This window comes from Pelodiscus sinensis, chromosome 2 (genome assembly GCF_052426305.1).
Source record: "Pelodiscus sinensis isolate ZL-2025 chromosome 2, ASM5242630v1, whole genome shotgun sequence".
NCBI classification, from domain to species: Eukaryota; Metazoa; Chordata; order Testudines; family Trionychidae; genus Pelodiscus; species Pelodiscus sinensis.
Genome location: NC_143053.1, coordinates 109,985,958 through 110,012,436, shown reverse-complemented (window position 1 = coordinate 110,012,436; position 26,479 = coordinate 109,985,958). Strand labels below are relative to the sequence as shown.

The following is a 26,479-nucleotide window of genomic DNA, read 5'->3' as shown; positions in this document are numbered from 1 at the left end:
TGTCGCTTACTTTTCTCTCACCTTTTATTTTACGAAATTTCTGGGCTTTCGTCCATTTGAAACGTTTATGTATAAGTCTCTTGAACTTACTGCACAAAGGTTTTTATGGCAGAGAAAAAATGTTTTCCAAAGCCCATAAATATTCACTGCAAAAATTCATGCCAGTGTCCAAGACACTCATTTTAATCTTTTATTTTGGAGCAGAGAGACTCAAACAGTAGCCCATCATCTGTACTAACACAGTAAAAACCCAGACCACCACTCCACCTATTTTTAGGAAACAAATCTGCTGATTTCTGAGACCATATGCTAGAGTTTTCAGAGTGGACCTCTCTGTAATTCAGAAACTGCATGTTTTGCCTGCAAGCCTGCTACCATGATATTCAGGATCAAAATGTGTACTTTCCTCCCCTGTGCCATGTATGATAAAAGTAATAATCAACTAAGAAGGAATATAATATACATTCAGGCCTAACTGATCACACATATACAATGAAGTAAGCAACAGTAAATTATCCGGTTCCTTACTATGGGAAAACATACTCTTTTACACAAGTTCCTGTTTTAAAAGAAATAAAGACATACCCTTCCTATAAGATCGGTGCAACTATAATGCTCTACGACTATATCAGGATACTGAGCTATAAGGTGGCTTAAAACATGTTTTTAGGAGACATGCCAGAGCCTCCATTTTTGATGGTCACTCTCAAGTAAAGCGGCTGTAAATAAATATAGATGGGGAACTTTATGTGCGGTATCGGAGGGATAGCCATGTTAGTCTGAATCTGCAAGAACAACGAGACGTCCTGTGGCACCTTTTAGACTAACAGATTTATTGGAGCATAAGCTTTCGTGGGCAAGGACCCACTTCGTCAGCTGCATGTAGTGGAAATTCCAGAGGCAGGTATACATATACAGGCATAAGAAAAGAGTACCAATCAAGACTAAGGCTAGAGATAACGAGGTCAATTCAGTCAGGGAGGATGAGGCCCTCTTCTAGCAGCGGATGTGGAGGTGTGAACACCAGTTTTTTTGTTGCAGGATGGCTACTTTTAAATCTGCTTCTTTCAATCTTGAAAAGTAGCCATCCTGCAACAAAAAAACTTCAAGAACAGGCTTCAAAGAGAAACTTCTGAGCTACAGTTAATCTTCAAATTTGATACTATCACTTCAGGATTAAACAAAGACTGTGAATGGCTAGTCAAGTACAAAAGCAGCTTCTCCTCTCTTGGTTTTCACACCTCCACATCAGCTGCTAGAAGTGGGCCTCATCCTCCCTGACTGAATTGACCTCATTATCTCTACCCTTACTCTTTTCTTATGCCTGTATATTTATACCTGCCTCTGGAATTTCCACTACATGCATCCGACGAAGTGGGTCTTGCTCATGAAAGCTTATGCTCCAATAAATCTGTTAGTTTATAAGATGCCACAGGACTTCTCGTTGTTCTATGTGCAGTGTTACTGTGCCAGATTCATCTCTAGTGAAGAGCTTGGGCCACTGTGTTTAGCCACAGAGACTATTTGGAATGTGTGGACCTGCCCTGACTTGGACTCACCACCATATAACATATAGCTGTGCTCCTGACCTCACACAAGTAACAATGGCCCAAAGTGAGCACTATTGCTAGAAGTGATACCATCTTTCCAAACTCACCGATTTTTTGAGCATAACACTGTACATGATGTGGACTCTATGCACTCTGCCAATACAACCTAGGTTCTGAGCTCCCATCAGTGGTAACTGCCTTTGGCAGTTGTACCATACATGAAACAACCAGTAGCTCCTTCTCCTCCAGGAAACTTGGAACTGATTGATGCAGCCTCCAGCATAAGCAGGGCCAGGCCAGCTGGGAGATATGTTGATTTACAACCTCTCACAGACAGGCTTTGCTGGTTGGGTTCCTGTGGAGTCCAGACAAGATTTTAAAGCTGCCTCTTCCCCAGTGGCGAATCCCCATCAGCTGTAGCTGGCTGCATAGGCACAGAGTTGTGCAAATTTCATGGGCAGATCTGGTTTTGCAATTAAAGTAATGAGAAGAGGGACCTTAGTAACAGTGGCTCCAATCCTGCATTGCACTTTCTGTGAATTCAGGGGTCTTTCCCACATGAAGCTCATTGCAGGATTGGGACCTATGTTTTGAAATGACATTGTTCTTAACAGTTATTTATTTTCCCACTTTCTGTGTGGGACACGTGTTCTTGTTTGAATATTCACTCCTGCAGTTTTGCTTAACCTGGAAATTTGAAGGACAATCAAAAGTCTAAATTAAGATGGCTTGGCAACCTGATACAGACAAGGGCAGGTAGATTGTAATCTTAGCCTTCCTTCCACTGTTCCAAACTCCAGGGCTTTGGAGATGCACTTCTGGATGCAGAGGATAAAACAAGGCCAATGCTTTGATGGTGGCAGGTTCAGCTGTGATTACAAAGATCAAGTAATTAAATGCCATGTTTCTGCAAAGTGAAATCCAAGGAGCCGGAAAATAAATCCAATGTTTGAATTGTAGATTTCTTCTATAAAATGTATGTTCTGACTTTTAAAGGACACTCATGTCTTCTGCTAATTAGCCTCAGCAGACATTTTCAACTCATGAGTACTCTGTAACAATCTAAACAGTAAAACAGAAAAAACAATAAAGCTTGAAATCTCGACTATATATTTAAGACTAGTTCAAATCTTGAATTTTCTAGGGTGTGTTACTGTATGATTACGAATAAGATTAAGGTTGCCTCCTGACATTTTCCAAATGGATCTACAAAAAGGAAAAACAAAATTCCTGATAATAGGCAGCTTTCAAAGGGCTGGGATTGTTCTCTCTCTGGGATCAAAAAACATGCTCCATATCCAGGTTGTATATCTGGCATTCCAAAAAAAGGCCTGCTGTTATTGAAAAAGTCACTCATACCTCCATTGACTCCATTTACAACTCCACACTCCATTCCAATGGATCTGTGTGAAGCTGAAAACAATGTTTCAAGTCGAATTACAGCCTTTTCTAGCCTCTCCATCAACATCTGTGTTTCCGCCATTCTGAAAAACTGAACCAGAGACAGAAGCAATGTTAGATATTTGATACAAGCACAGGTTTTACAGCATTATCGTTCTTCTATAGTTTTTGGTGGGTTTAACTTTCATCTATGTCTAGGATAAAGACAGTTTTACTGATCTTCCTAAGAATTACTTAGCTTGCATCATCACAACATTAGAAAAACAGTCTCCTCTCTTCTCTCCCATACATTTAAGCTATGGTTTAAGGGATGGGTTTCCAAAAGTGGTCCCTAATTTTACATCTCCAAATAACCAGTACAAATGACAGAGTGTAATTGTGGGTACTTGCAGCCTGATGGCAGCTGCAAATAAGGTACTTAGATATTCTAGAAAATTAAATATAGTTGCAAATAATTGTTGGCATAAGGTTGTGCCTATAATCATTTGTGTCTGCTATTTACAGACACAATATGGAATATTAGTTAAATCTGGAGTAAAACTGAGCTGTGAACATACACCCTTCTCTTGGATTTCCTAAATCTTTCCAATCCTTGTAATATACTGTGGTAAAATTCTGTCTTGGTTATTTTTACTAATGATTACATATCTTCAGTTCAAGAAACCAAGAAGGTCTTCTATTTGCTTCTTTAAGATCTGACCTCTCATCAGTTAACATTGCCTTTTTTTCTTTACCGAAGTACACAATGTGAACAAATCAAATACATAGCTAGGTTTCAAAGCATGGTAAACCCCTTCCCGCACCCCCGCCCCCATCATTTATTTCACAGGTTCCATGCACACATATTCCATTTAAGGTTGTGAACATTTTATCCCACTAAGTGACATCTAGGGTATGCATGTGTTATTTCCTAATAAGCATCATTGCTAAAAGCGTTAATCCCTCAGAGAGACCAAGTGTATAATACTAGAATCCAGCAAACTGCATATTATTAAGCTATACTGGCAGCCAAAACAAACACTATTGTACTACTACCAGTCCCAAAATGTGGGGAAAGTGTCTAAAGTACTATTACAAGGTATCCCAATATGCAAAGAGAGTTTTTTATAATTATTATTAAAAGTATTATTATTAATAATAATAAATTAAAATATTTTAAACATTAATTTTTTTCAAAGATGTAACAATGTATTATTTTCCTATATAGAGATACAGAGCTCTTCTGCTGATTCACCTTGGCTGTCAGGCCAGATGGGTCCTTTTTGCTCAAAACTAAGAGTTTAATAAGGTCTGTACGTGACTGGGGCAGACTAGAAGCAGAGACAAGGGAGTCTATATCGGAAAAACCCTAGGAATAGTAATTTTCAGGAAAAAGCATTGGCCAAGATTTATATTTTGTTCTTGTTTACAATAGAATTAAAGGCAAATACCTGGAAGCGGGTAAGCTTGGACTAGATCCAGGGTGAATGTGGACCGTACTAGGTGCAGGGTGGAATTCAACCTGCCTCCAACAGATGTGTATATTGGTTTTTTTTTTCAAAATTTAATGTGCATATTCAGTGAGTGACCTGGTCATAAACATTCCAGATTTTTTTTGCTAGTTTTAATATATCAGGTTCTTTGTCTGATTTAAATATGATAGATGGTATCAGAAGACCTTCCAAAATGTGCAAGATTGAGAAAATGTAAGAACTGTTTCTTAAACTAAGTATTGTTAACCCCTAAACAAACTATAGACTCTTTCTTCCACAGTCTACACAAATCTCATGTGCTACAGTCAAAACTCAAGTTGTAAAAGACTCTAAAGTGAAGTTGGGTTGACTTATCCTGAAATAAGGACCACCTACAGCAGGGGTGGGGAACCTTTTTTGGGATGGGGGCCTTTGACCTACAGAAAAATCAGTCGGGGACTGCACACAAAAACCCTTCACCGATGTGTTGCCTGACTGAGAAGGACAAACACACTCCCCACATTCCCCTCGCAAACCAGAGCCTGGGGAGCCCAGCCTAGGAGACTTTGTGTGCTCCAGCCTGTGGTGGAGCAGCCAAGGGTAGGGAGGCTGGAGTGCCAGCACAGGCTCCCCAATGCAGAAAGGGTCTTGAACCTTGGGGACTGGATCCAGACAAGCCGGGGGCTATTCCCCACCCCTGACCTATAGTCCAAGTCAAGACAACTATCCGATGATAAAAAGAAAAAAGAAAAAAAAACCATGCACAAAAAACAGTTTTTTGTTTTTGTTTTTTTTCTTTTCAGTAAAGGCATAGCCTGCCCGAGCCTGGAAAAATCTCTCTGAAAGGTGCTCATTATGGTGTTAACTAAGATGCCCACTGATGATGATTTAAACTCCAATACTGTTAACTATTTCATGCATCTAAGAAAGAAGAGGGGGATCACAGGCCTACATAATTGACTAAGAGCGATATCTTATTTTGGTGGTACACGTGGGTGATGTTGGATAGGGGTCACCGTTCATTTTTTCTCTGAGTCCAAGAAGACTAGCACAGCTATAGAGTAAAGGGCAGAGTGTATTTTGTAGGCCAACCTTAAACCAGAATCACATTCCTTTCCCACTCCCATCTGACCCCACCAACAAATATACTTATGCTTTTAACCTAGGAAAGAAAAAAAACTGCTGAAGAACTTCCCTTGACACTCTTCATCTCAAATAGCTTCCAATCCAGCAGACAAAGAAAGAGCAGCAAAAATGGGCCTGCTCCTGCCATCATTCCGCACGGGGGCAGCCCATGGCTACAGGCCGACTCGGCTGTCGCCTAGGGCGCTGCCTTCAATGGCGCCCAATGATGACATCATCCCATTGATGGCCGTGCAGGCGGGGCGCCAATTGCGCGTTCCTCCTGGGGCACCAGCTGCCGCAGCCCACCTCAGGCCACTCCTGATTCCGCATGGCCGACAGGAGAGAATCATATTGCTTTGTCTCATGAGCGTTAAGTTCATGAGCGTAAGTAGCACAGTAGCATAAAAAATTAAAATGTGAAAAAAATATGACGACAATCAGAAGAGCCAAGATTTTAGTGTTAAACAGAAGCAGTGCTCTTAGTCTGAAAAGTACTTTAAAAATAGTGTTGTATAGGGTTTCACGTTTATTTCCCTTTCGCATTCACTCAATTTAAAATTAAAAAGATGGTTTGTTTGATTCTGAAGAGGTTGGCAGCTAAGAAGAAATCTGGGACCATTTCTACACTACAAAATAAAGGCTGAATGTATTAAGATCGTATTTTTAACATCCAATTTTGCAAAGTCAAAGGTGCTTGTCCTCATGGTGTGCAAGAATTTGACATAGTTCAAAGCAATTCATTCCTACTATGATGGCTACCATCAACTTTGAGAGCGATGCACTGTGGGTAGCTATCCCATAGTGCTTGCGCCCCTTTGCCTTCTGGGTTATGCTCCCAGTGCACGCTGAGACCAGAACTGTACAGCGGGTAGTTCTGGGTACATTTAATCAGCAGTCCATAGTACACCGGTTTCCTCCCTCCTCCCCTGCTTAAGACAAATGGCAAACAGCATATCCAGGGCCTGCCAGAATGAGGAAGAATCTCAGGAGACCATGAACATCCCCTTCTGAGAAGCACCTGAGTTGAGTGAATTACAAATGCTGCTGGCATTTGATCTTCTGGACACAGCACAACACCAGTTCTGCTGCTGTCAGATGATCACAGACTGATGGGACCACATTGTTATGCTAGTATGGGACGATCAGCAGTGGCTGAAAAACTTTCATGAAGCCATAAGGCCACTTTCACATAAGTTTGTGACATGCTTTCCCCCTCTCTAAAGTACAGGAATACCTGAATGAGACTCACTCTGACCGTGGAGAAACGCATGGCAATTGCTCCATGGAAGCTTGCAACACCAGACAGTTATCGGTCACAGTTGGGAATCAATTCAGAGTGGGGAAATCTACAGTGCGGGTTGTTGTGATCCAAGGGGACATGATAGCAGTTTTCAAATATCTAAAAGGGTGTTACAAGAAAGAGGGAGAAAAATTGTTCTCCTTGGCCTCTGAGGATAGGACAAGAAGCAATGGGCTTAAACTGCAGCGAGGGAGGTTTAGGCTGGACATTAGGAAAAACTTCCTAACAGTCAGGCTGGTTTAAACACTGCAATAAATTGCCTAGGGAGGTTGTGGAATCTCCATCACTGGTGATATTTAAGAGCAGGTTAGACAGACTCCTGTCAGGGATGATCTAGACAGTGCTTGGGACTGGACTTGATGACCTCTCGAGGTCCCTTCTAGTTCTAGAATTCTATTATTATTATTCTAAGTAGCCAAAGAATCCTAATCTGCGATGGAGGGTAGTGATTCTGAGACATAAAGAGGACATAGTGGAGGGATGCGCCACAATGGGGTTCCCTAACTGTGGTGGAGTGATAGATGGAATGCACATTCCCATCCTGGCACCTAACCATCTTGCAAAGGAGAACATAAACTGCATGGGGTACTTCTCAATGGTACACCAGAGGCTAGTGGATCACAAGTGCCGTTTCAGTGTGGGATGGCTGGAAAAGGTGCATGATGCGCACATCTTTAGGAACTCCTGCCTCTTTGGCAAGCTGCAAGCTGGAACTTTTTCCCAGGCCAGAAAATTAAAATTGGAGATGTGGAAATGCCAATAGTCATCTTTGGCGACCTATTGCTCTCATGGCTCATGAAGCCATAAGGAGCAGTTCAACTACAGGCTGAACAAGTGCATTACGGTGGTAGAATGTGCTTTTTGGCATTTAAAGGGAAGGTTCTGCAGCCTAATACCTAGGTTAGACCTCAGCAAATGCAGCATTCCCATTGTGTTGCAGCCAATGCTCTCTCGAAGCTGCCGGGGTCTCAGGGTTCTGCACACAGAGCTACCTAGCTGGGGGAGGGGCATGTCACCCTCAACTACAATAGCAGCTCCCCACTGAGGAAAGAGCAGCGAGTCACTCTCAACCACTAGGGACACATCCATGCACAGAGCCCTGAACCCCTGGCTGGGCGGGGCTCATTAAGCAGGGGCAGGGCCATGCTACCATGCAGCGTACAGGGAATCTTGGTGGCAGCCTGTTGTGAGTTCCATCATATTTGTGAGCGTAAGGAAGAAAGTTATCTGGAGGAGAGGAGGGGGCCGAGACGCAACATTTCGTCAGGGATTTTGAGTAGCCAGACACCAGGACAATAAGAAAAGGACAGCGAGGGGCACCGCAAATCAGAGAGGTTTTGAAAGACAGTTTTATGAATAACCGGTTTTGAGACTCATGCATGTTGCTCTCAACAAGGTGCCCCTGCATTCAGTGTGCTCGCCTATAACTCTCCTTCCCTTCAACACAAGCAATAAAGAGACTGCTGTTCAGAAATCATGCATTTTATTTAGGGAACACATCAGGGACACAAAAGGAGTCCAGGGCAGGGCTTTGGGAGGGGTGATTACAATTGTGAGGACAGCCTTTTGCTTTGCGATGCATCCCTGTAGGTTCAGTGTGAGGCTGTCCTAGACTCTCCTATCCCCAGCCCATATTCTAGAGCCCCTGGGATAGGAGGCTATGAAACTTGGTGAAGAAGAAATGTTGGTACGGAAGGGCTGAAAGGGGTGCCTATTCAAGTAGGCATCTTGGAAAGCCATCATGCAGACCATCACAGCCACCATGGACAACAAAACTATCTCCTAGTGCTTCACTTCCAGTTTCCTGCACGCTCTTTCCTCACACTTCTCCTCCAGTGGCATATTCCTCCACTCTCTTATGTGCTCCCTGTCCAAGTTAGTGGGTTGCATTTGTTACCTATTCCATTTTTGCCTGCAGATTTGTGCTAGGCAAGCATGGTAAAGGGAAGCACAAGCCTATAGGTGGGAAGGGGGAAGGTCCTGGTGTTGCAGCAGAACAGGGCAGGGACTCATGTTCGGCACCCCCTGTTTGCTGGAAGACTGCAACTTTTTCTTCTAGCAGGAGCAGGTGAGCAGGAAGAGCGATGGGGTTCAGGCATGGCGGCAGAGCAGGGCCAGGGCTCACATGACGCCCTTGTGTTTGGCACCTCTGGTTTGTGAGGAAAGGACAACTTTCCCTTGCTGCAGGGGCAAGTGGGCAGACAGGAGGGAGGAGAAGGTCTGGGCATGGCAGCAGGGCAGGGGCTCAAGCATGCTTCACTGTGGATGAATAAATGAAGATTTACTACAGAGGTACCAGCTAACAGCTTCCCCTGCTTCATCCAGTTTGGCATGTGAGATAGATATCTTCTCCAAATCACACAGAGTGATAGGGAGCTGATGCTGACTGAATGTGGTCAGAAACCTGGATCTTATGCTTTGCAATGTTTTGTGCTGCAATGATGCCAGACCACTTAATACTGGCTTGGCATGGAAAAGTGTCCTGCCGTGGAGGACGGAATAAGGCCGGCCTCCTGCGAAACCTTGCAAAAATGATGAAAGAGTTCCTCTATGAGAGCTTTATGGAAATGTGCAAGAAGGATTCCTGATCCATCTCCAGATACATTAACAAACTATTCCGGAGAACCCATGTTTTGTAGGCACAGTGGCCGTCACACATCACACACAATTGCCTCAACTCACTTTTAGCAAGATTTAAAAATGTAAATTCAAGGAGGGAGAAATGCCCTCCTTGGGATCAGTGCCCAACTGTGAGACATCCTGTGAAGAGGGGATTGTCTCCAAGGTTATAAAAAGTTCTTGGCCTTCTGTGACATTGGTTGTCCTGTTTGCCTGCTGACCATTCTCCTCATCCTTCTCCTCCATCATGCTGTCCTCCACGGTGCTGCCCGAGGCTGCCTGAGTGTGTTAGAAGGAATCAACAGACTGGCTAGGGAAGCTGGTTGGGTCATCTCCAAGGATCGCATGCTGCTGCTGAAGAAACAGCATGTTTGCAGCAATGATCCAGACCATCTGTCAGTCTCCCTAGACTTTTGGTATGTCTGCTTTAGCTCCTTTATTTTCCACTCAGCACTGCTGGAAGTCCTTGGCATATCCTTTCTCCTCCATGCCCTTTGCGGTCATGGCATAGATATCTGTGTTTCTTTTGCTGGTTTGTAGTTCTGTGAGAACAGATTCCTTTTTTCCACACAGCCATATGGTCCTTCACGCTCCATGCTGATGCTCACCTGTGACCCTGGGAACTCATGGTCAGGTGTGCTGCTGAGGTGTGCTGCCTGCTCTGAGAGATGCTCACAAGGCTGGCCACAGAGGAAATGAAATTCACATTTTCACGGGGCTTTTCCTGTTCACCTAGGGTGTATCTAGACTACAAGATTTTTTCGAAAAAAGTGACCTTTTTTCGAAAAAAATTCCCCTGCGTCTAGACTGCTGCCGCATTCTTTCGAAAGTAAATCAAAAGAACATGGCAGTTTTTTGACCACGGAAAACCTTGTTTTACAAAGAAGAATGCCTTTTTTCGAAAGTGCTCTTTCAAAAAAAGGCAGTATGTATGTGCTTTTTCAAAAGTACTGGTTGTAGTCTAGACGCTCTTTTTCAAAAGAGGCTTTTTCTAAGGTATCTTTCAAAAAAGCCTCTTTTGAAAGAGGCTTGCAATCTAGATGTAGCCCTAGAGAGCAGTAGAGTTCAAATTTGTGGCCAGAGCCATCGCTGCGAAATACTGTGGGACACTTTCTGGAATCTAAGAACATCAACTTTCAAAGTGCTGTGTCTGCACTATCACAAAGTCGACTATGCAGAGTTGAATTTAATGGTCACTCCTCATGAAAGTAGGAGTACAGACATCAACTTCAACAGCCCTTAAACACAATGGAACAGGCTTGGTGGTATGGACTCACTATATAGAAAATCAACCTAATGTGGCTAAGTTTGACATGTGGACCAGGCTTGGATCCTTTCTTTCTCATATATCTTCATAACACTTGAGATATTGGAAGGCAAATTCAGCTCTCAGTTATTCCTGTGAAACCTCATGAGATGCACTTTGGCAGTTTCATGACTAAATCCCTCACAGTGCTTGGAAAAATCACTATCATTGTCTTCAAATTATATTAGCCCATGCATTTGGTCTCTTATAAGATGTAACTGAACTACAAAATATACAAAAACCAAGTCTCCAGTATTCCAAAAAGGTAGCATTTTAAAGCCAACCACAGATGTGTTACAGGTTTAGAGAAGCATGTAGCAACCTATATCAGGAAGGCCTGTTTCATCTGCTGACTAAAAAAGCAGTGCAACATATACAGGATTAAAAGAAACATCCTAACATTCCTGGAAGTCTTCCTAAACTGGAGAAGCATCCAATCATATTTTTAATTACTATAAAAGATAGCTAAAGTGGAAATGCAAACAATAGCTATTCTCCTCTCTAATTCATATGTAACTTCCTTTTACATTGTTACAGGTGTGTTGACATTTCCTGATGAGGAACCCAAATCTTTGCTGCTCCCCACACATAGACTGTCTATAAAACGGGGTCTCACTATGCCAGCCAATGGCTTATAGTTTTAGGGATTAATTCCCAGTCAGAAAGACAATAAAACTATGTCTACACTTGCATTTGATCTATAACACTTTTGTCATTCACAGGAGTATAACCTCTGTGAATGCTCATATGGTGTGGAAATATTCTGTCCACAAAAGTGCCAACTAACTGCATTCATGCATGCTGACTTTTAGCAACAGGGCTTGTTGACACAGCCTTGTTACTAAAAGCTGCATAGTGCAGACATACATTAGGGCAGGGCCCATTTGTTTGCAGCCCGCGGTGCAGTTTGGGTTTACACGGGGCTCAATACGTGGCCCGCGGTTGGGAGCCAAAATAAAAAAAAATAGTCAATATAATGGTCTTCTGTTGATATGAGTTTTAATAGTTAAATTCCTGGACCGTCATTGCTCATTAAAAGCGCTGTCATATGGGTGGAAATCGGGTAAATATTGCATTTTATTAATATCAGCAGAACTGACTTAAATGGGCCTGCGTGTTGTATAGTTTTGCCTTAATCTTTGTATTCATGCCTATCAGTGTGAAAAAAAAACTATTTGCATATATTTCCATACATATATGCATGTATATGCAACCACACTTAAGTTGCAGCCCTTGGCTTGTGCTGTGAGTATCACTGTGGCTCCCAGAACTTCCAAAGTTGAGTAGCTCTGCATTAGGTAGCTCTGAATTTTTAGAAGGCACACACTATACATTTTTAAGCAGTGATTTATTTTTAAAACTTTTCAGATTAGTTTTACAGCTATATCAGAAAATGAATAGTTATTTGGTTATTTCATTTACCAAAGGTAACTGAGCAGATTTTTATGACGTCATTGGGAGGTGAACTATAGGTGAACTATCTCCAAATAGAAAAGAGGAGACTAAGGGAAGATATGATAGAGGTCTATAAAATCATGACTTGTAGGGAAAAAGTGAATAAGGAAAAGTTATTTACTTATTCCCACAATATAAGAACTAGGAGTCATCAAATTAAATTAATAGGCAGCAGGTTTAAAACAAACAAAAGAACATTTTTCTTCACTCAGTGCACAGTCAACCTGTGGAACTCCTTGCCAGAGGAAGTAATGAAGACTAGGACTTTAACAGGGATCAAAAAAGAGCTAGATAGATTCATTGAGATTAGGTCCACCAATGGCTATTAGCCAGGATGGGTAGGAATGGTGTCCCTAGCCTCTGTTTGTTTCAAAATGAGTGACAGTAGAGGGATCATGTGAGGACTACCTGTTGTACCCTCCCTCTGAGGCACCTGGTATTGGACACTGTTGGAAGACAGGATACTGGGCAAGATGGACTTTCAGTCTGACTCAATATGGTCATTCTTATGTTTAATTCAACAAGTTAATCATTAATATTTGGAGGATTTCCCTGCTCTGCTGTATTAGGAGGAGAACACCAGTAGATAGACAGTTAAACTGTTTTATTTAACTAAAACATCAACATTATGTATTCTGGATTTTTTTCATCAATGGGAAACATAAAATATTTTAAGAAAACAAACATATGAGTTTAATTGAATCAAACATTCAAGTTTTTTTAAAAAATCAGGTTTGTTTTAATTAAAATTGTTTTAAACTAAAATAGTTAAATGAAATATTTAAAAAAACTCACAAAAATTAAATCAATTATATCAGCCACATCAAACATGAGAAACTTAAAACATTGGCTTCTGCAGCTAACTCAGTGGCTTCATCTTCATTTTCCTGTTTGTTTATAATTTGGAAAAGAAAAACAAGATTTCCTGCATTTTGGGGTCCTAAACGATTTCTCAATTTGGAATGAATTAGTCCAAAGGAGAAGAAGTTACTGCTGTTAAAAGTGAGATTATCATTTCAACAGTCTCTGAATCCAAATGTGTAAGTGACTTCCACTCGTTTACCGGTGTGACTTTCTTTAAAACATCATCAGCAAACATGTATTTCTTGAATAGTTCACCTCTAGCGCTGAAGTTTATTATAGTTGGCATTATGGAGGGATGATTGCTGGATACCTATGTCATAGCCAACTCCTTTTCTTCAGCAGTTACGGTTTGACCTTGGTACTGAGTATTGAGAATATTCACAAGAAAATGAGCGGAACATAGTGCTTGTCCCTTTTTTTTAATGCTTGTAATTTAACTCTGTCATTGCATATTCTCTTTTTACTATCTCACTCAGTTCCTTCCCAATGTCAAGAGCATCAGCAATAAAACAGCTGTTTCCTTGCATTTGATTTGAGGCTACAGAAATAGGCTTGAGGGTTCTCAGCATGTATTCAACATTTCTCTTAAGCCCAATGTTCAGAACGTTGGCTATGACAGTGCCATCTATTTTTTCACAAATTTTGTTCAGACTGTCATCTGATTGGGCCAGTTCTTGATATAGTGCTAAAAACAGTCCATTACCGAGTTCCACTGCATATCTTGTGGGAGATATGCTTGATCCCTCCTACCTTTTTCAGAGCAGCTGCTGAAAAGTGGTTGTTGCAGAAATATTTTGCAATTTCAACAACATTAGCTTGTATTTCTGGAATATTGAAGTCTTTGGCTAAGAGGTGCATCAAATGAGCACTGCAACTATGTTATTAGCTTGAGACCCTCTCTTCATTCTCTTCTAAATTTCTTCTCATCTTTGATACATTTACAGAATTGTCTGTGACCAAGCTGCATACCAAACATCTAAATTTTTTTCATTTCTGAATTTTTTTGTTGTAACTTTTACTGTTATTTCTTGTAACTTAGGGTATGTCTACACTACCACCCTAGTTCGAACTAGGGTGGTAATGTAGGCAACCGGAGCTGCAAATGAAGCCCGGGATTTGAATTTCCCGGGCTTCATTTGCATCTCGCCGGGTGCCGCCATTTTTAAGTGTCCGCTAGTGCGGACTCCGTTCCGCACGGCTACACGCGGCATGGACTAGGTAGTTCGGAATAGGAAGCCTAGTCCGAACTACCTAGTCCATGCCGCATGTAGCCGCGCGGCACGGAGTCCGCACTAGCGGGCATTTAAAAATGGCGGCGCCCGGCGAGATGCAAATGAAGCCCGGGAAATTCAAATCCCAGGCTTCATTTGCAACTCCGGTTGCCTACATTACCACCCTAGTTTGAACTAGGGTGGTAGTGTAGACATACCCTATTATACTGTGTGCGCCTTTCCTGTTGTATCAATTGTTTCTGTAAGGAAGACATTCCCTTCTTGTCCTACAAGCACATACAACGGGATCCTTGTGGACACTGCTCCACCGATCAAGACTCCAGTTAACAATTTTACTCTCTAGATCAACGTTTCCCAAAGTGTGATCCAGGGCCCAGTACTGGTTCTTAGAAAAAAAATACCAGTCCTCAGAAAATTTGCGTGCACGATGCTTGGGAAAGAGTCTACCAGACATGTTTCCAGGTGGTGGGGCTAGATCTGGTGGACGCTAAGACCCAGGGAGAAGACCAATGCAGATTGAAAGCCGGCACTGGGGCCAGGAGGGGGGTGCGGCTGCGCTGATGCTACAGGTAGCGTGGGCTTCCTGCAGGGCTAGGGGGCAGTTCTGCAGCTGCGCACGGTACCTAAAACGCCAGACCATTGTGCGCTGGGGAGGGGGTGGAGATCTGGGACTGCACCGGCTCTGGCTGCTCGGGTGGCACGTGCTGCCATGGGGAGTGGAGGAGCAAGGCGCGCACTGCCCCAGCGGTTGGGGCTGGCTCAGTCCAGGGCTCTCCCTCCCGCTGCTCAGGAAGGTATCAGGCGTGCGACGGACCAGCGTTTCAGGTACTACGTCGCTGTTTGGGGGACAGGGGAGCAACCCATGCACTTCCTGGGCCTTGGCATGCAGCTGCAGGATCCCCAAGTATCGGTCTTTGTCCCCTCCCCCCACTCAGACCCCCACATGTACTCTGCCCCAGCACCCACCGGCACCCTGTCCTCTGCCCCAGCACTCATTGGCACCCTGCCCCAGAACCCTGTCCCAGCACGCACAAGCACAGTTGGGGCCACATTAGTGAAGTTTGAGGGGTTTGGAAGGGTTGTGTTTTTGTATCTCACTCGTGTAACTCACTCGTGTAACTCACTCAGCCCGAACTGACTTTTCTATGGGCCATTGACCCCTGACTCAAAACAGGTAACCCACCCTTCTCATAAAGACGATGCTGAAACCTTTTGTGTCAGACAATATTTTATTTAAAAATGAAGCCTGGCCAACAAGCCCCCAATTGGGGCCTAGTCATCATCTGGCCACAGCATCATAACACTCCTGTACTCCCCACACCGACTTCAAATCTAAGCCTATCATACACTGGAACCCCCTATCGTGAGCCTCTCACATCCCCAAACTCCTCAACCCCCACATCCTCAATCTTCTGTCACAACACTCTTGCACCATTCACACACTGCAAATCTGTGTCCTGAGCTCATCATACCCCCAACTTCTCTGCCCTGAGCCCCTCACACCGCCATCCCAAACTCTTGAATCCTCACATCCACAAGCCTGTGGCTTGCTCAGCACCCAACCCTTCACCTGAGCCCAGCTCTCCCCAGCCTGGAGCCCCCTCCCTGAGCCAGCATCCGCTTCTCCACATCCTCCTGCATCCAAATTCCCTCCCTGAGTTTGCACCTCTCACTCTTTCCTACACCTAAACCCTCATTCACATCCCAGAGCCTGCACCTCCTGTATCAACCCAGTTTATATGTGTTTATATTTTTGAGCCACAAAAAAGGTACTGAAAAAAAACCAGGTTCCAACTACATAAAATTTGGGAAACCCTGGGCCCAACAGTCTAGCCAGCTTTCTATCCATCTTACAGTCCATTTATCCATACTTCTTTAACTTGCTGAGAGGAATATTGTGGGAGACCATATCAAAAGCTTTGCTAAAGTTGGCACTGGGGGCTTTGGGAGGACCAGAAACAATTATTTGCATTTTATCATTTGCTTAATGAATATGCAACTATGCAAATAAATGTTACCGGTCCTCCAAAAGCTTGTGAATGGGTTTACTGGTCTCCAGTATCAAAAAGATTGGGAACCACTGCTCTAGACCTTTTGCACACTGCTCAGTTTCTCTTTCATATAAGTTATCCAGCAATTTGCCTTTGATATTTGCTCTGTTGGATGGACTGTATCCTGGTTTTAATGAGTGAACCAAGTTAATGAAGTGTGGGTTCTCAATCATACGGACAGGAGAGTTTGCTGCATAAACAAACCAGGCAATTTTTTCATCAATTACATCTTTTTGTAATCTGCTGCTTCTTATCATAAGCTCATCTATGGTTGTTTCTGGATGATGGAAGGGTTTTTTCCCCTTTTTGCTACAGTTGCTATACAGAGGCTATGTGACATACATGATGTGACTGAAACCCTACCATTGTCAGATAACTCTGAAACTACAGAAAATTATGGTGATCTAGATAGTCTTCAAAATCCTGTATGTTGAGGATGGATTCTCTTAAACAAAATAAGTCAATGCAGTTATTTAATTATTACCATACTGCTCAGTTAGTATTACTCGTATTCACTGACACTCTGTACTACTTTAAAGGTGAAATTGTACAAGGAAGATCGGCCTATTTCAGCTATTTATTTTTTATCACAACTGCATCAAAAATGATTGTACCATAAAGTAACAACTATATTTTTTGCTCAAACATGAGAATTCAAGAATAGTTCAGAAGTAAGACAGACAGTCGTTAAAAAAGATGTATAAAATAAAAAAAAAGTTTACCAAACTCAAGATCCTGCACGTTCAGACATGTTCCTTTCATCATCTTCAATGCAACTTCCTCCTGAGAAAGAGCTCTTCTCATGACGTTGTTTCATTCAGGCAACCAGGCCTGTTGCACTGTTTGCATTTTACACGTCTCTATCTTACCCAAAGGTAGAGAAAGTTCATTAAAATATTCCCAAACCTGGTCTCTTTTATGGCCTCCACCCCTCTAGATTTTCCCTTCTAGTGAGAGGAGGGTGTGGTAGATCTCAAATCAATGAAGACTACACTCAGAAAGACCTCAAGACTTCTGTTCAAACAATCTCATTTTTGTTTCTACTGTTCCTCCCTTCCTTCTCACATTTCTCTCCAGATTTCTTCTCCTTGCCCGGATCTATTCTGCCCACAACAATCTTCAACTCATTACACTTTTTTGAAACTTTACACTTTTAGAAAGTGGTAAGGGATTGACTCTGTACACAAATTTGCAGAGGAACAATTAGGGTTGAGGTCTCTTATTTCTCACCACTATTTCTTTTTCTTGCCTCTGTTTATTTGTTTATTTATTCAAAACATGTTTGCTGTTAACAAGCATATTATTTCTGGAGACACAAATCCACAGTTTGAGAACTACAAAACTAAGCATCTCTGATGGTATCTTCTAGACTGAGCACTAAATCCTATTGGGTAGATAAAAAAGACTAACCTAAATAATCTGTACAGAAGCATCTGGAATCCCATAAAATTGGGTCCCTAATTCATGACCTATGCAAAACTTTTTTTAAACATTACATGAATTTATTATCTCACACTATAAAATTAAAATTTATAATCCCTATTCCATGATGAGATATCTTTGAGTTATAATGTATCTTTAGATAGGGGGTTTTCTCTCAAAAAGATTTTTATAAAAAAATCTGATTTTTTATTTTTTGATATCATTGATTTTTATCCACCTGAGGGAGGGAGAGGAGAGGAATGGAATGGGACTAATTAAGTGTAGAGGAGCCTATTTAATTTCATCACCTCAAAGGAGGTGGGAGAGAAGAGAAGTAGGAGGAAGAAAAGGGAAAGAGCTTGCTTCATGACAGGGTGAAAGTGGAAGAAGACAAAAGGGGGGTTTGCTGCAAAGACAGTGAGATAAGAACAGCATGTCTGCCAGAAGTCTGCATATGGCATGATAGAGAAACAGAAGTGCTACCTTGTATGGTTAGTACTTTGTTTTTATTTTAACTCCATTAAAAGAATGTAGTTAAGAGTCTTGACAAATGTATGTCAATTTAGATTAAGCAAGAATCCCTGCAATAAAACCCTACTTAGGGAAAGGGTGATTTTGTACTTAAACCTGAGCCTTAGATTAGCTTTCTTCTCATTTTGCTTAAGCCCTGATGTAGGTTGTTTTAGGAACAGTGTGCTCCTAAATGTATAGGACAGCTGTCTGGAAAAACCTTCTAAATTTAGAATATAATAAGACAATACTTTTACATTTTTGATGGCATTCTGATTTTGTGTCAATATTTTGATTAGCTTTAATAACTAGCCTTGGAAAAAGCAAGACAAAAATGTGAGTGGGCAGATTTGGGAGGTTTTTTTTTGTTTGTTTTGTTTTTGGTTAAAATTTGAAATGGAAAAAAATTGCCAGTATTTGAAGCTTTTGATTAGTTCTAGTACAGTACAAAGTATAAAGGAATTTTAATATCTGTATCATGATGGAAACTGATTTTCTATTAATGAAACTGGGTATTTTAATATAATTTAAGCATACAGGATGGTACCTAACAGGATTTTGTTTTGTTTTCTGAGGTACACTCAGGTAGAGTGTTGTGTTTTAAAAGCCTTTTTATCAGATGTCACCTCAATGGAGAAGGGAAAATTCTGACTTTTCCTTGTTTTCTTCACTTTTTCCCAAGCCTTTTCCTTTCTTTAACTTCACAGAGTTGGTATGCAAATTGACTAGAACTGGAGAGCCTCCCTACTGAGGGTTTGGTTTTTCCTCTCATTTTCCCCTCTTTCCTTTGGATTTTCTGTCAGACCAAATTTTTAGAAAAACAACATTCAAGAGGAGAGTGCATCATTTTATATTTTGACAATATTTTATATTGTGAGATCTTTCATTTAAAAAAATCTCACACAGCAAAATGGTGACTAAAATTAGAAATATAAGTTTATTACCATCTCCCAATATATTCTCATATAAGTATTGGTAAGAGAAATAGCAAAAGCCAGGATAATTATTCAAGAATCTGTGTATGATCACACTGAGTATGCTGAGGTCTTTGAAATATTCACTGATTCACATTTTTGACTACAGTATGTGCATATATATTTAGTATCCCTTGAAATAGCAGTTGATCCTCTAATTATACATGACTACCAAGTTCTGTTTTTTTTTTAAAATCCTATCCACAGTTGAATAACCATTAATGCTTTATCAGTGGTGATGACAAAGAAAAGTTCATTATTTAATGATCTACTGTAACAATCAAGGATTGTCAGTGTCATGGAGTTAAAATAACCACGGCAACCCATTTCCTAGTTCATCCTCCTCATCATTTATGCTACCTTTTATGTTGCTGTGCTCTGTTCTCTCCTTATCTTTGTCTTGTTTTACTTGCTTCTCTTTGTGACCAGTGAAGTGTAAGATTTTAAGAATCTTTCCCATCAATAGCTATACTGTGTTCTTAGGCACCCCTTTGCCATGTATTAGCATAATACTGTTCAAGTAATCAAACATTCTATAAGACTTGCAAGCCATTTAATTACATGCCACAAGTCCAATTACTGTATGCAAGCAAACTGCAGTGCTGAACTTGGAGAATATACTGCATACAGCTACAGATATTGGAGCTGGGGAAGTATGGCAACTTTGTTCAATAAGACTTCATTCAGTAAAATCCTTAACTAAATTAGAGTTCAATCTAAGTTGTACTTTAAAATGCATTTGTACGGTTTAAAAGGGTATGCGCCACAACGCAAAGCTCTCAGTGTTTCACTTATTTGACCAGACAGAAGTATGCCAAACAACAAATTGACAGGAAAGAAGACAATAGTCTTCAGGCAAAATTTCCAGAATTAGCAATCATTTGGTTGCTCTTACAACCACTTTGGGCAAATTTGGTCATTTCTCTATAGCACACTCTAGCTTTCGAGAAAGTCCATTCTCTGCCAAATCCTGCATCCTTCACACAGTTTTGTTTTATTCAGACAAAATAGCTGCCAATAGGTAATCTTTTCTAAATAAAGGAATGCAAATCACATTCTCCCATTCAGACCTGATTATACCAGCATTATTCAAGATTTAAGACAACAGCCTGCTACTATTAATACTGTACTCTGTGGGCTATACCAGCTGTGGCTTCACAAAGCCTGATTCAACTCCCACTAAAGTCAGTGGAAAGGCTCCAATTCCCTTCAAGAGATTTAGATCAAGTTCTAAGTGAGGCCTATGGCATATTAACACACCATTCTTCTTGCCCACCTCTCACCACACCCAAATTCTATTTCATGCTACCATAGAGAAACATACCAGGGAATCATGCAGCATTCCTCTATTCTAGTTCTTAGAGATGGGAGAAAGGAGTTTTCCGCAAAACGAGGAAGAACAACATTATCTGAATCTCACTTAAATTAATGAGTTGCCAGGGGTGTGGCCAGAGTGGTCACACCCGCAGCTGTGAGAGGCCTCCGGAGGCCAATATTTTGAAATAACAGCAGCTGAGTGTCCACACTAACACTATTTCAAAATAACAATTTCAAAATAAGCATTATTCCTCTTCACAAGCAGAAGTTATTTCAAAATAACAAGCCTGTTATTTCGAAATAACAGGCTTGTTGTGTGGACGCTTTCCTTATTAATTTGAAATAAGGGGAGTTATTTTGAAATAACTTCCTAGTGTAGACATACCCTGTGAGAGCTAGAGTAGGTACTTGTGGAATGAGAAAGAAGAATAGAAAACAGTTACCATGTATACACTAAATGATCCTATAAATTTCACAATAAGAAAATGAGGACAGTTCAGCCATAAGATAATTAAAAAATCCATCATTCCTGGACCACATTAAGTTTGAAATGCTTCCTCTAATTATAAAGTTCATTCAATGTGGGAATGCAGCCACTTCTGGTGTAGAATATAGCATTGGTCCCACAACTCACAGGAGTTTAGAATAAGTGAAGAATACTGCCATATCCTGTTGTAAGACAAGGTGTGTACCATTGTTTCTCTTGCAAAAAGCACTGTGATTTTTACTGATTGCAAGTAATCAGGCCCTTTTTTTCATGTTTCATTACAAAGACAAAGGCTCTAATACCACAGTGCCTCCAGAATTATGCTGGGCCATGTATTCACTTCTGACACAGAATGAAGAGTGCCACCTACTGAATCACCAACAACATTTCTTATAGCACTTTGGTTCCTATTTTGAGATCTTCCCTCTCATTAGTGACCAACCTCAACCTTACCCATTTATGAGAGCAAAAGAGCATATTCCTGATAACTGAAGCATCTTCATTTCACCACTGACAATCTAGGACAGCAATTTTTCTTCAATATACTTTTTAAATTTCTCAACAAGGTTGTGCTTGGCGACTTATCCCATGTAGGCAATGTATCTCATGTCAGAGTTTCAATGTTTGGAATTATGAACTCCTGAATGACCAAATTAGACCTGATTAGGTCTTGTTTAATTTGACCATTTGTACATTTATCCTTTTCTAACATGGCTGCTCTTCTGGACATGAAATCTTTACAAGGCTGAACTGTTCTTCTCCCTAAACTATGAGGCTATGTCTACACTGGCATGATCTTGCGCCAGAAGTATGCAAATGAGGCTAAGCGTGGAATATCACCGAGCCTCATTTGCATATCTAATGAGCTGCCATTTTTGTGGAAGAGGCTCTTGCGCCAGAAAGAGCTGTCTACACTGCCCCTTCTTGCACAAGAAAAACCCTCTTGCGCAATGCTGTTATTTCTGAAAATAATCAGCGTAACGGCATTGTGCAAGAGGGTTTTTCTTGTGCAAGAAGGGGCAGTGTAGACAGCTCCTTCTGGCTCAAGAGCCTCTTCCGCAAAAATGGCAGCTCATTAGATATGCAAACGAGGCTCGGCGATATTCCACGCTTAGCCTCATTTGCATATTTCTGGCACAAGATCGCGCCAGTGTATACATAGCCTGAGGGTATGTCTACACTGCATTCCTCTTTTGAGGATAATTGTAGTGTTCTTTTGGGACCACTATCAGGATTTAAGTTATTGTTTTTGCAAGAGAGATTTAGATGAGTTATGGTTTAGAGTGTAGAAGTCTGATATGAACACAGTTAAATATTTTTGTTTTTACTTCAGTTAAAACAGGATTTTAGTATAACAAGATCATTCCCCATTAGCTGTAGGACTGAATATACCAAATATTTTTGCACTGAAGTATTTGCCATTGTCTACAATGGATGACCAAGCCATGTGATTTGTTAGACCTACTGTAGTAAATAATGCACACCCTTTTTTCATTTTTATTTAATTGAGAAAACATCTTTAATTCATTACACTTGGAGTTCTGCCTGTGCACCTTCTGGATCTGAGCAGTGTTCACTTACTAGAGGAAGAAAAGGTTGATGAATCACAGAAATATTTACAAGGCCCTGTAACGTCATTATAACAAATATCTAAAATGTCATTTTGTTCTACACACTTTGCTTCCTTATAGAAAATGCACTGTTTGTAGCATTACATTGTTTAAAAGCTTTCCCTATTTCCCCCATTGAATTTTAATAAAATATAGAATTGCAATGTTATGTAATCTTTGTTTTAAAGTTAACGTTAAACAAAAGCTAACAAACTACTGTCCTGTGGACTGTAAACAAGAGAAACCTTCTACAATACGCCTGGGGCATAATAATTAGGATGTGCAAATATTCCCTTTGCTCATGCATTAATTCCTTATGTAATAAGGACAGCTCTGAGAAACAATATTTAACAGCTTGCAGTTGTGTGGAGGTTTTAACCACCCCCATCATCTACAAAATACTTTTAAAAATATCACTCACTCCCTGAAATATGAATGGTTTCAGCTAATGATTTCATAGAAAAATGAAGCATGGGACCCAGTGAACCAAATACTATTTTTTATCTATATCCTGCATTTTTTTTCAAAACACAGTAGTGCCCTTTAAAAATGTTAATATATCTGCCTCTAGATCAATGTTTTTTTCTTTAAATATATTCTATCATTGCAATAGTAGAACACATTTGGATAATGGAACTTTGAAAGTCAGTCTTTTATGTAAGAAGGATAAAATTTGAGTCTGATTTGATATAAATCATAAGCTGTACTTGTCTGTCCAAAGATTTGGCTCTACGTTCACATTCATTAAAACAAATAATATGTATTTTACAGCCTTTCAGGTTGACTCATGATGAACTCTGCTATGGTGCAAAATGAATATGTGGAAGGTATTCCTTTAAAAATGCACAATGATTTCAAAATGCAAGGGATAGGCTTTGAGTTCTTTGATTCTTCTCTCTTGCTCTCCCCATTTACTCCCCCCCCCATACTATCCTTCGGTTTTGTAGCATCCCTGTAAGTGGTGTCTCTCTGTTACATGCCCTCCCTTACATGGTATATCCAATTTAGCAATTTCTCTCTTTAAGGCTTTGTTTCCCACGTAGCTATACCTGTAGGCTAATCACTAACCTAAATCTTGTCACCTAAAAATGTGCGTCTCTGGCTCTAGGAATACCCTGGCACATTGTGAGCCTACCCACCATCACAGCCCGGGCTACTGAACAAAATTAGCCAATCTTAGTCGTGCCCTGCCCGCATCAGTAGGGCACCGCTTGACACCATTACACCTAACGGAACAAGCAGAGGCTTTGGAATAATCTCATAGGAAAACGTGGTGAGGCGAGGGTGGGGTCTCTGATCCAATAACCTTTATGACTAACTACACCCTCAACCCGCCAAAGCCTGCAGCGCTGCTCTCCGGGGCTGCCACACACCTCCGCCTGCTCCGGGAGGCTATGCAGGTGGAGCCGCTGTTTCTAGTGAACGCCCTGCTTGGCGGCGAGAGCGTCTCGGCGGCGGCTGCCTGCAGCTGTCACTCAGCCCGGCTTCACCGGGGAGCATAGCTGGGGCCGAGGCGAAAGCTGAAGAGCCAGCCTGGGCCCAGGCCAGCAGCAGGCCACAGCCCCAAGCAGAGCATGCGGGGGAGGCAGCGCCAGTGCCGCGCTGACCCAGATAGAGGCGGCACAAGCAGCCCCGGCCCTCTCAGGAGCCCGCCAAGGCAGCACTGCTCGGGGGTCACCCTGGCACAGAGACCCCCCCATCCCCACACACCCGCTCCTCCGCGCCCCGAAGATGTCCTCAGCCGCCGCCTGGCACAGCCGGGCCCCTCGGCACAGCCGCCTGCGCGCAGCGCCCGCGCCCCGCTCCGGGTCGCCCCTGCCCGCGCCCCAGCCGCTCTGCGCTTACCTGGCCCGGGGAGCCGCCTGCCCGCCGCCTCTCTGCGGGGAAAAGCCGTGGCCGCTGCCTCCTCCCTTCCCCTGCCCGCCGTGGGAGCGGGTGTCAGTCAGGCCGGCGGAGAGACACGCACCGCAGCTTCCGGCAGCGCCAAATACAGCCAAGTCCAGAAAGCGAGAGAGGGGGAAAGAAAGCAAAGAGGGTGAGGGGGAGTTGTGAAAATGGAGCGGGAGAGAGAGAGAGAGAGAAGCTGCCTCTCCGCGGCTCCGCCAGTGTAACAGGCGGAGACTGGGGAATGGAAATCTTAGCACATCACTAGGGAGCAGGCTGCCAGTGAGGAAGCTGGGAAAAGGGCGCACACCCAGGCCAGGGGGAATGGGGTAGGGGTGTGGGAAGCAAAGATCTGGGATAATAGTTTGTCCCTTAGTGAAAAGCTAGGCTAAGGAAGCCTAATCCGTCTATCCAGGGCATCCCTGCCCGGTCTTCCCTCACTAATATGGAGACAAGATGGGGGAGGTAATATCTTGCACCCACTTCTGTTGGGAGAGAGAGAGGCTTTTGAGTTTATACGGGCCTGAAAGAGCTTCGTGGGAAGCTCAAAAGATTGTCTTTGTCACCAACAGACGTTGGTCCAATACAAGATATAGGGTGACCAAATCGCATGAAAAATCACGACAGGGATAAGGGGTAATAGGTACCTATGTAAGACAAAGCCTCAAATATCAGCACAGTCCCTATAAAACTGGGACATCTGATCACCTTGTCACTCTCATATCCTGGGACCAACATGGCTGTAATCCAATAACCTGCACATCTAGCACATCTAGCAATGCTAAAGGCAGTGGAGTTAGGCGTGGTCTGTGCTAGAAAATGTATAAGGATGGATATAAATATGTTGGTTAGTGCCATGGGTTTTTGTTTTTATTTTATTGTAAAAGCCATAGTGTGGACACCATTGTATCACTGTAGCTTATTTTGATTCCTGAAACAGAATAAATGATTACAGCGCTTTTATAATGATAACTGCATCCACATTGGTATAGGAGCTACTGCTTTAACTATAAGCATCAAACCTTCCTAATGTAGCCAAGCCTTTATGCTAGGGATGAAATTGTGTGCTATAGACTATATGCAAAATGCTATTATTCACCACTTTGATAGCTCTTGTCATTGGAGGATCCCACATTACTTACATACATCATCCTGTGATCTGCTGTATCTATAGACCTTATTAAGTTAAGCATCTGCAGTTAAATTTAGAAGGGGGGGAGGAGCAGAATGCTTTTAAATTCAGGATTTTAGGAAAGGCAGTTTGCCTCTAAAAGGAAAATAATTGTCTGACACAAAATATCTACTTTTATATCAACCACACAGTTGGGATTTATGGCAGTTTCCCCTGTTGTAGGTACATATATATTTTAAAATCCTTATGAAACTATGTAAATGGTTTTTTGTAACTCAATGTTAACACTATAAAATATGGAACAAAAATAATTGTTTTGAAATACATAAGAGATAATTGGGATTGAGGAAAGTATACATTAATGAAGTACCATCTAACCAAGTCAGCAGAGCTATATATTTGTATATAGTGAGATGCAAGAAACTGTGACAAAAAGACTTATGGAAGAGATCAACAAAAAATGTCTCACAAGCCAAACTGTCATCTTATTGGATAGTGAGTTAGTTCATAACTAACAGGAACTGGTGTTGCATCACCATATATACAATTATGAAAATATATCTATTTAGACTCCTTTGCCTTGATCAAACTCATACTGCATCAGTAGGATGAATCCCATTTACTATATAGGGTTTAGGAGGGAAACAGATTAACAAGGAACTGAAGAACAGATAAAGCATAGAAACAAGATTTAAATTAAAGGGGGAGAAAAAAGAAAAAATGGAGAATAAGACAAAAGTGAAAAGATCAAAAGTTCACTGAATATATAATGTTCTGAAAGATCCATTT

General features: G+C 41.7%; 1 protein-coding gene across 1 annotated transcript in view; it reads right to left on the bottom strand.

Moving 5' to 3' along the window:
• CAP2 (cyclase associated actin cytoskeleton regulatory protein 2) overlaps window positions 1-24,822 on the bottom strand; it is a 119,781-nt gene extending 94,959 nt beyond the window's left edge. Inside the window, exons 1-2 of the mRNA XM_075921220.2 lie at window positions 24,520-24,822; window positions 2,910-3,042 (exon numbers count right to left, since the gene is read on the bottom strand). Coding sequence (XP_075777335.1) covers window positions 2,910-3,033 — 124 coding nt within the window. The 5' untranslated portion in view covers window positions 3,034-3,042; window positions 24,520-24,822. The remainder of the gene's footprint in view (window positions 1-2,909; window positions 3,043-24,519) is intronic.
• Window positions 24,823-26,479: the final 1,657 nt, after the last annotated feature.